The sequence below is a fragment of the Talpa occidentalis genome, unplaced genomic scaffold (genome assembly GCF_014898055.3).
Source record: "Talpa occidentalis isolate TD23 unplaced genomic scaffold, MPIMG_talOcc4v2.1 talOcc4.7, whole genome shotgun sequence".
Lineage (NCBI taxonomy): Eukaryota > Metazoa > Chordata > Mammalia > Eulipotyphla > Talpidae > Talpa > Talpa occidentalis.
The window spans coordinates 14469547-14478768 of record NW_023605083.1 but is presented as its reverse complement, the minus strand read 5'-3'; the positions used below and the strand labels follow the sequence as shown (position 1 = coordinate 14478768).

The 9222-nt window shown below is 40.4% G+C and overlaps 1 protein-coding gene across 2 annotated transcripts in view; it reads left to right on the top strand.

Annotated features, from left to right (window-relative positions):
• Positions 1–616: 616 nt before the first annotated feature.
• The window catches only part of SNAPC3 (small nuclear RNA activating complex polypeptide 3), a 33742-nt gene continuing 25136 nt past the window's right edge, over positions 617–9222 (top strand). For both annotated transcript variants that reach the window (XR_005121901.2, XM_037493051.2), the window contains exons 1-2: positions 617–1092; positions 1798–1875. Coding sequence is in view for 1 of the 2 variants with exons in the window: in XM_037493051.2 (XP_037348948.1) it covers positions 776–1092; positions 1798–1875 (395 nt within the window). In the remaining variant the exon portion in view is untranslated. The remainder of the gene's footprint in view (positions 1093–1797; positions 1876–9222) is intronic.

Genomic DNA, 9222 nt, shown 5'->3' with positions numbered 1-9222 from the left:
GTTTAACAGACATCATATAACGTAGCAACTCGCTCATATAGCTCTAAGAGAAATTAAAATACATGGCTGCACAAAAACTTGTACATGATGTTCCAAGCAGTTCATAACCAAAGGGCTCTGGTGATTTTTTTTTTTTTTTTTCAAATCTGCTTAAGGCCAATAATAATGTTTGATACACAGTAGACATTCGAACACTGGCGTATGTGACCAGCAATTATGTACACACACGCGCGCGCGAACACGAAGCCACTAGGGAGGCTGTGAAGAAACGAGCTCCTGAGAGCGCCCCTAATCTCAGAGCTCGCCCCCCAAGTCTCAGGTTGTGGGGGCGAGGTGAGGTAGGAGCGAAGCCCACGACCTTAGAGTCCCGCACCCTGCGCCAAGAACAGCAAAGCATGGGACAGAAGGGCATGGTGAAGCCACCTTGCCCTGCCGAAGGGCGACGCGACGTGACTGTGAAGGTCAAAGAGCCAGTTTCACAGGCCGCGTCGCCACGGGAACCCCAACCGCCCGCCGCGCGACCGTGGGCTGAGAACAATGCGTTCAGCCTAAATGCTGAGGCTCGGGTCGCCGCGCCTGGGGGCGGGGCGGGGCGGGGCCGGGGTTGGGGCAGGGGCCATGCCCATCCCCGGGGCCTGCCGGGAAATGTAGTTTCTGAAATTCCTCTCGCGCAGCCCTCAGCTCGCTGTCCGTGATCGCACGCAACTACAAGTCCCATGACGCTGCGTGAGGCCTTGGTCGTTCGGCTTTTGCTAAGGAAGGGAGTGGGGCGAACATGGCTGAAGGCGTCCGGAGCGGCCCATCGAGTAGCGGGGTGGGGGGCAGGCAGGACCTGCTCTCCAACAGTGGGGGCTCCAACTTCCCCGAGTACGAGCTTCCCGAGCTAAACACCCGCGCATTCCACGTGGGCGCTTTCGGGGAGCTGTGGCGTGGCCGATTACGCGGTGCAGGGGACATGTCTCTGAGAGAGCCCCTGGCACCCACGCTGCCCGGGAGCCGGGGGGTCGCCGACTCCGGACGGGAGGATGCGGCGGTGGCCCGGGATCTGGGGTGCAGCCTGGAGGCAGCAGCCGAGCTGAAGGCGGTCTGCGGGTGAGTGAGGGGCTGAGGGTCTCTTGCTGCCTGGGGCCAAATAGGGTGCTGCCTAGTTTTCTGCCCTCCCCTGGGTCTCATCCTTGGGAGATCCTGTGGTTTATATACCCCAGGATAGTAGCCCTGTGAAAGCTTTCAACATGCTGGAACCTTCCCGGAACACCAGAAATCCTGCGATCGAAATACACAATCTCTGCGAGTTGGAATGAAGGAACGGGGGAGTTGCTTAAAGGTTATTTTTTTCTAGCTCTTATTTTTAAAGTGCTTGTTAATATCGAAAAACAATCAGTAACGGAAGAGACGTGTACTTGTCATTAACACCTGGGCAATGAAGAAATCTCAGTTATTGGTGAGCTGGGAGGAGGCGCAACCTCCTTCCAAGATTAACTGTGGTCTCTTTGGGGGACCTCCCGAGTATACAGTTACTGACGATTTCCCCAAAAGTGCTTGTTTGGGGAGAAAATATGAAAATAACCTTTAATGATGTCATTCTGTGTTTAATAGTAATGACCATCTTCAGTCGACTTATATCCTTTTTCTTTATGGAATGTGGGTACAGAAATCTGCACAGAATTCTGGCCTCTGAGCGGCCTGCTGGATTTTTTTTCTTCTTAACTATTCAGTGATTTATTTAGAACGCCAACCTGATTGCTGAAAACTAGATGCCTGACTGCATTTCCTTCTTTTCTTTCCTGTTTGTTTCAGCCTTGATAAACTAAGGTGCCTTGAGGAAGGTGAAGATCCAGAAGTCCTCCCTGAGAATACTGACCTAGTGACTTTGGGGTATGAATGACCTCACTTTTTATTATGTGCTTTTTATTTTTTAAAGATTTATTTATGCATACAAGAACTGGGGTGCAGGCCAGAGGTGTGGTGGGGGGGTGCAGGTGAGAGGATTCACAAACAGAGTGGGGAACAGAACAGGTGGGTTGACTGAAATACACTGCTGAGCGGGGCAGCAGAGAAACAGACGAGGTCTGCTATGCCATGTGGGTCCCCTCCCAGGCGCGGGATCAAACTGGTGCTGCAGTAGCTGGAGATAGCTGCGTCTTAACCCCTTGTGCCGCCAGCAAGGCCCCTGTGCTGTTTTTTAAAATATTTTTTCCAACATTATATCATTTCGAAGGTGAGAGTATATTATTGTTTTCTGCATACTCACACCCTAAACTCAACCTTTGTTAACATTTGACTATATTTAGTTTAGTATGTGTTTGAAATACCTGCTGTCTTTTTCTCTTGCTGAGCTATTAAGTTTTAGATATGATAATTTACCACCGAATACAATGACATAAAGCTTCTTAAAGTATCATTGTTTTACATATAGTGTATTATTACACCTAAGAAAATTAGCAGTAAATACATAACCTCTAATAATATCCAATCCATATTCAAATTTGTGTTTACTTTATCTTTTTTAAAGATTTATTTATTTATGCATATAAGAGCTGGGATACAGGCCAGAGATGTGTGTGAGAGAGAGAGAGAGGATTCACCAGAGACAGAGTGGGGAACAGAACAGGCAGACTGACTGAAATACACTGCTGAGGGGAGCAGCAGGCAAGACAGGAGAGGTCTGCTGCGCCATGTGGTTTGTTCCCTGGCTGGCAGGGGATCCGAATTCGTCCTGCAGTCTGAGGATTGCTTCATAGTGTGGTGCTTAACCCCTTGCACCACCAGGGAGGCCCTGTGTTTACTTTAAATGAATGTTTACAAAGGAAATCTACCTAAGACTTACGGTGCAGCTAAATAGTGTTTCTTAAAACTCTGGTAAAAGATCAAGTTTGGATGTTTTGTTTTTTACAGATGCATACTTTTGTAAAAATGAATTCCTAGAAAAATTGGGATTAAGAGACAAATATATTAGAAAGCTAACATTTTTTATCATTAAAAAGTAAAATTATTGTCACATTGCTATAAAAGTTTTTAAGTGGTTATTCTCTCTGTATTGATCTGAATACTCACAGGTAATTCATTCTGATAGCCATACTTTGAGAAAAACTGCTCACTGTAGATAATATAGTACTACATAATTTTCATATAATTATGCATGTAGTGGTGAAATTTATAATTTCCAGTTTGCAGCCCATTTCACACCATTTTGCTATGACTGTCATAGTAGGTCCAACTCTTTCTATTGTCCACTTCAAAAATTCAGGCAGTCATATTGTTAGGGGGAAAGGATGTCCTGAGCTAATTCCATGCAGGCTTTGTGGACTCCACCCCCACTCCAGACCAAAGCCATCAGGACATTGGGAAAGACAAATCCCGTCACCACCAAAGGGAAGGTTGCTGGGACCTGAGGGTGGAGTTAAGCAGCCAGGGTTGGTATAAAAACCAAACATGTGGGCCTTGGGGGGCTCGCTCTCTTGCTCACCTCCTGGCTTCATGGCTCCAGGCTTGTGGCCAGCTCTCAGAGAGCCATTTGGGATTCCAGATCGGTGGATCGGGTAGGACGCATTTAAAACTTTATCTCCCACTTTTCTCCCTGAGTTGTACATTTCCTCATTTGCTGTTCCTTTGTAAATAAACCTTTTATTAACCTTTTGTGTGTGCCTGCAGTAGAGTATTGATAAGTCCCTTTAAGCACATGTGTGAGGACCCACAGTCAGGCAACTCATTTTGTATCGGGGCTGCCCTGTAACTGTTTCAACTCTGCTTGGTTTCTTTTGTAATATCTGGCAAATTTATCACCCACGACAAATATTTGTATTAGTGATACTTGGAGCTATGTGAAAGGCTTCTTTGCTAAGCCTGTACTGTTTTCTCCTTCAGATTTATGTATAATGTTATTGCCTAATCTTGCTGCTTTGCTGAGAGATTGTCAGCGATTCTTTCTCCTGTAGACATATTTCAGACTTCTTACATATTTCAGACTTCTTAAGTCATCTGAAGCCTTCCACATATAATCCCAGTCTGCATTTTCAGATTTATTTTCAACCACTTTCTTTTCCAAATGGTTCAGGATGCACATGCCCTCTTCCATTTGAAGCTCACCTTAACTTTGAGACCCTGGTTCCTTTCAACATTACCAAAACCGATCTCCTGTCCTTAGGATTCAATAGGTGTATTTATAATGTTTTGAATTCTTCTAGCATTTCTAAAGTCCTTGTAGGCTCCTTGAGAATCCGAACTCCTTCCTCTATATATTGCCCTTAAGCTTATTGTGCTGCTTTCTATTTAACTATTGTTGAATATTTAGTGTATCTGATTGTGAAACTCTCTTACTTAAAATTTTTCAGGTGCCTTAGGCAAAAGTCCTGAGTTCTTAAGTGACTCAAAAGTGCCTCTGTAGAATGGATCTTGATCTTTTTTAGCTTTATGCCATGCTCCAAAAGCACTAAACCTTTTTTACAGCCTTTGCCTAAAATATTCACTCTTCCTTATCCTCCTGGTCTTTTTTCTTTTTTTCCTTACTGCTCTTACTGACTTCTGAGCAGCCTTAGAATCTTAGGTGAAGTTCTGAGGACTACATTTAGATCTCATTTTATGATAGTGTAACCACTATACTTTTCTATTGAAATCAAAATACTCATCACATTTATAATATACTTATTTTGAGTTTTCTGTTTTCGTAACTAAAAGATTCCATAAGATATATCTGTCTTACACACGCTGTTATATTTCCATTTCTTATAGCTTTGACACATAATAACGAATGAATAGATATTTATAGAATGAGTGGAATAAGTGAAATTTTCATAAACCAGAAGAAGTCTTAGAAATTGCCTAGAAAAAGAATTTTGGTGATAATTATAAGCAAAGCATAATAATCTTTTGCTATAGTTAATAACATCCTAATTGACGTATACTGATTTTATTAACCCTTGTTAAATAATAATTTCAAGACTGCTTTACACTTTGCTTCCCCTGGCTGTTTTCTGCTACTAGATCAATAAGATCTCCCTGGCTTTATTCTAGTCCTTTCCTTAGGAAATGTGGATAGAATTATAGAAGTAATATAAAAGGAGTTAGTACAGCATTCCTCAACTGGGATTTTTTGATGTTCTTTGAAGCTGCTGCATTTAAGATAGCACTAATAATAATCTTAACAGGACTGCAAGTAAATTAAACTTGTGCCAACAGCCAAAATCTGTGTCTCTATGCTTTTTTCTATAAACCTACCTTTTTTCCCCCTAACAGTACCTTAAAAATATAAAAATAAAACCTGAATCAAAGCACATGATCCCTTTATTGTGGAATAAAATAAATAAATTTCTAGCACTTTTTCCTTTTCCCTGTGTAGCAAAAGAGCTACTTGACTCATTTTGTGCATGTAAGGAAGTGGGGAGAAAGGCATCTCTTAGATATTGATTCTCCTTTGATACATGTTTTTGCTCCTTATTCCATAGCAAGCTAAATAAGTTATCTTTACCACTTTTGAATTTTTTTTTTAATTTATTTATTTATTTATTTATTTTATTTATTTATACAAGCACTGGGTACAGTCAGAAGCACAGGAGGGTGAGAGAATTCACCAGAGCCAGAGCGGGGAGCAGAGCAGGCAGAAGGACCGAAGTACACTGCTGAGGGGAGCAGCGGGCGGCAGGAGAGGTCTGCCCGCCATGTGGGACCCTCCCCTGGTGGCCGGGGAGCAGCCGGGGATCGAACCGGCGCTGCAGAGGCTGTGGGCAGCTTCGCAACCCAGCACTCAACCGCTGCGCCACCGAGGAGGCCCACTTTTGAATTTTTTTGATGAAAGAAAGGATTTTATTTTATTTTTTTTTAAAGATTGATTTATTTATGCATATAAGAGCTGGGGTACAGGCCAGAGATGCGGGGGGTGAGAGGATTCACCCAAGACAGAACGGGAAACAGATCAGGCAGATTGACCAAAGTACACTGCTGAGGGGAGCAGCAGGTGAGCCAGGAGAGGTCTGCTGCGCCATATGGGTTGCTCCCTGGCCAGCCGGGGATCGAACTCGCGCTAGAGGCTGAGGATTGCTTCATAGTGTGGTGCTTAAATTAACCCCTTGCGCCACCCAGGGAGGCCCCGAAAGAGAGAATTTTACTTTGTAGATTTAGGAGAGATAGATAATTTTACTACATGAGTGCTACTGAAACTAACCTGTCATGTTTAGTACTATTATTACAATTTTTTTTTTAATTATTGAAGTAACATTGGTTTACAAAATTGTAAATTTTAGGAGTACAACTTCAAATGTACACCACACCGTCCCTCCCATCAAAGTTCTAATAACCTTCTGCCACCTTCTAACTGACCCCTTCTAGCCATTCCTCTCGCCCTTCCCATCCCTTTCCTCCATGGTATCTGCAGGTGTCAGAATCCAAGGATTTGCTTTTGTTTTGTTTGCTTAGTTTCTTTATATACTACATATGAGTGAAGTTGTCTGATATTTCTCTCTCTCTTTCTGACTTATTGTACTTAGCATAATCCCTTCAAGATCCATCCAAGTTTTTATAGCTGGATGGCATTCTATTGTGTGTATTCTATTGTGTGTCTATAGCTCATCTCCTTTATCCTGTCATCTGTCATGGGTGTTAACGTTGTCTTCATATCTTAGCTGTTGTAACTATTGCTACAATGAACATAGGACTGTTTAAATCTTTTTTGAATAGTGTTTCCGTGTATAACTAGAAGTGGAATTACAGGGTCATGTGATAAGTTCTATTTTTAATTTTTTTGAGAAATTTCCATACTGTTTTCCAAAGTGGCTGTGCCAGTTTATATTCCCACCAGTAGTGTATGAGGGTGACTTTTTCTCCATACCCTTGCCAGCACTTGTTTCTTGTCTTTTTGATAGGGACCATTCTTAACAGGTGTGATATGACATCTCATTATGGTTTTGATTTGTGTTTCCCTGATGATTAGGGATGATGAAGATCTTTTCATGTGCCTGTTGGCCATCTAAATGTCTCTTTGGAACCATCTCGGCTCATTTTTTGATTGAGTTGTTTGTTCTTTTTATATGCTAGGTATTAATCACTTGTCATATGGTGGATTGTGAATATCTTCTCCCAATCCATAGGTTGCCTTTTCATTTCCGTGGTTTTTTATTTTACTGTACATAAACTTTTCAGTTACATATAGTTCCACTTGTTTATTTTTGTTTTTGTTTCCCTTGTATAAGAATTTAAATCCCTGAAGACATCTCTAAGGCCCATGTCCATATACGTATTGTCTGTTTTCTTCTAAGTGATTCATGATTTCAGTCTTTCAACTTGTTAATTCATTTTGAATTAATTTTTGTGTTGGGTATAAGATAGTGGTCTAGTTTTGGTTCTTTGCTTTTGTGACAGTTTTCTCAATTTCATTTACTGCAGAGTCTTCCTCCTCGTTGTATGCTCCTGATCCTTTATTATAAAGTAACTGTGCAAATAGATGAGGGTTTATTTCTGGGCTCTCAGTTCTTTTCCACTCATTTATGTGTCTGTTTTTATTCCAATACCATACTGTTTTGATTACTATAACTTTGTAGTATAGTTTAAAGGCAGGACGCATGATGCATCTGTTTTTCTTCTTTAGTTCTTTAGGATCATTTGTGTACCCATACAAATTTTAGTATTGTTTGTTCTATGGTGTCTGATATTTTGCTTGAAGTAAGATGGCCATTTTAACATTGTGATTCACCCAATCTATAAACATATACTATCTTTTCATTTCTATGTTTCTTCTATTTCTTTTCATGGTGTCTTATAGTTTTAAGTATATATGTTTCACTTTTTTTTTAAAGATTTATTTTTATTTATGCATACAAGTGTAGGTCAGAGGTGCGGGATTAAGATGATTCACAAGGGGCAGAACAGGCGGATCAACTGCTGAGGGGAGCAATAGGTGGGACAAGAGAGGTCTACTGCACCATGTGGGCCAGCTCCCTGATTGGGGATTGAATTCATGCTGCAGTGGCTGGCGACAGGTTGATAGTGCTGATTTTAACTCCTGTGCCACCAAGGAGGCCCATGTTTCACTTTTTTTGGTTAGATTAATTTCTAGGTATTTATATTTGATGTAATTGTAAATGGAATTGTTAATTTCTTTTCCTTCTAGGTTATTGCTTGCCTATGGAAATGCAACAGTTTTTATGTATTGATTTTGTAGCCTGCCACTTTACTGTACTGGTTTATTTTATGTTTTATGTATACATGCATACATTATATATATATACATTTTATGTATTATGTATTTTTTGTGGAATATTTTGGGTTTTCTGTGTATCATCCGCCAGTAGTAATAATTTTACTTCTTTTCCAAATTCCACACATTTTATTACTTTTTCTTGTTTAATTGCTCTGGCACAGACTTACAATACTATGTTGAATGGTAAGCATGGACAGCTTTATGTTGTCCCTAATGTTAGAGGAAAACTCTCAGTTATTTTTCGTTGAGTAAAGTATGAGTTTGTCATGCTTGGCCTTTATTATTTAAGATATGTTCCTTCTATCCCTATTTTATTGAGAGCTTTATCATAAATAGATGTTAAATATTGTTAAATACCTTTTCTGAATCTATTGATATGATTATATGATTTTTATCCTTCCCTTTGTTGATGTGTATTGGAAAAAATTGGCTTGTTTGTTGGAACCATCCCTGGGAAAATCATACTTGGTCATGATATTTCATCTTTCTGATGTATTGTTAAATTCAGTTTGCTAAAGTTATGTTGAGGATGGTCTATGTTTTCTGTTTTTGAGATGTCCTAGTCTGCTTTTGATATCAGGGTTATATTGCCTTGCAAAATGAATTTGGAAGTGTTCTCTCTCCTTTTCTATTTTTTGAAAGTTTGAGAAGGATAGGTATAAGATATTATGTGAAAATTTGGTAGAACTCACTGGTGAAACCATTTGATTCTCTTGTTTTAGGGGGGAGACTTTCAATTTCCTTACTTGTGATCAGTCTCTTCGGCTTTTCCATTTCCTCCTGATTCAGTCTTGAAAGAGTGTATGATTCTAAGAATTTGTCCACTTTTTAGATTGTGTAATTTATTGTCATATATACATTCATAGTAGTCTGGTGGTCCTTTGTAGTTCTGTCTTATCTATTACAAATTCTTTTGCTTCTGATTCTGCTTATTACACTTGTTTCTTTTTTTCTTAATAAACCTAGCTAAAGACTTGTCAATTTTGTTAATCTTTTCAAAGAAGCAGGTTTCATTGATCTTTGGTATTATCTTT